This window comes from Camelina sativa, unplaced genomic scaffold (genome assembly GCF_000633955.1).
Source record: "Camelina sativa cultivar DH55 unplaced genomic scaffold, Cs unpScaffold08380, whole genome shotgun sequence".
NCBI classification, from domain to species: Eukaryota; Viridiplantae; Streptophyta; class Magnoliopsida; order Brassicales; family Brassicaceae; genus Camelina; species Camelina sativa.
In genome coordinates this window covers 1-435 of record NW_010929446.1, presented here as the reverse complement: position 1 = coordinate 435, position 435 = coordinate 1, and the positions used below count along the sequence as shown (strand labels likewise).

The 435-nt window shown below is 44.4% G+C and overlaps 1 protein-coding gene across 1 annotated transcript; it reads right to left on the bottom strand.

Moving 5' to 3' along the window:
- Positions 1-6: 6 nt before the first annotated feature.
- On the bottom strand, positions 7-428 carry LOC104775071 (calmodulin-1-like). The gene has a single exon (XM_010499367.1). It carries the CDS (start codon positions 393-395, stop codon positions 54-56), a length of 342 nt encoding a protein of 113 aa, XP_010497669.1. The 5' UTR covers positions 396-428; the 3' UTR covers positions 7-53.
- Positions 429-435: the final 7 nt, after the last annotated feature.

Below are 435 nucleotides of genomic sequence, written 5' to 3'. Positions count from 1 at the left end.
GGTTAAAACTCCTAGAAGCATATAAAAGGTCATCATCATCACCTTTTATCAAATCACTTAGCCATCATAATCTTGACGAACTCCTCATAGTTAATCTGACCATCTCCATCAACATCAGCCTCACGGATCATCTCTTCAACTTCTTCATCAGTTAGCTTCTCCCCAAGATTGGTCATCACATGGCGTAGCTCAGCAGCGGAGATGAAACCGTTCTGGTCCTTGTCGAAAACTCTGAATGCTTCTTTTAGTTCTTCCTCTGAGTCAGTGTCTTTCATCTTCTTAGCCATCAGGTTCAGAAACTCGGGAAAGTCGATGGTGCCGTTTCCATCTGCATCAACCTCGTTGATCATGTCTTGGAGCTCAGCCTCTGTTGGGTTCTGTCCTAGTGAACGCATAACTGTACCCAGTTCTTTGGTTGTGATGCAACCTGTGTGA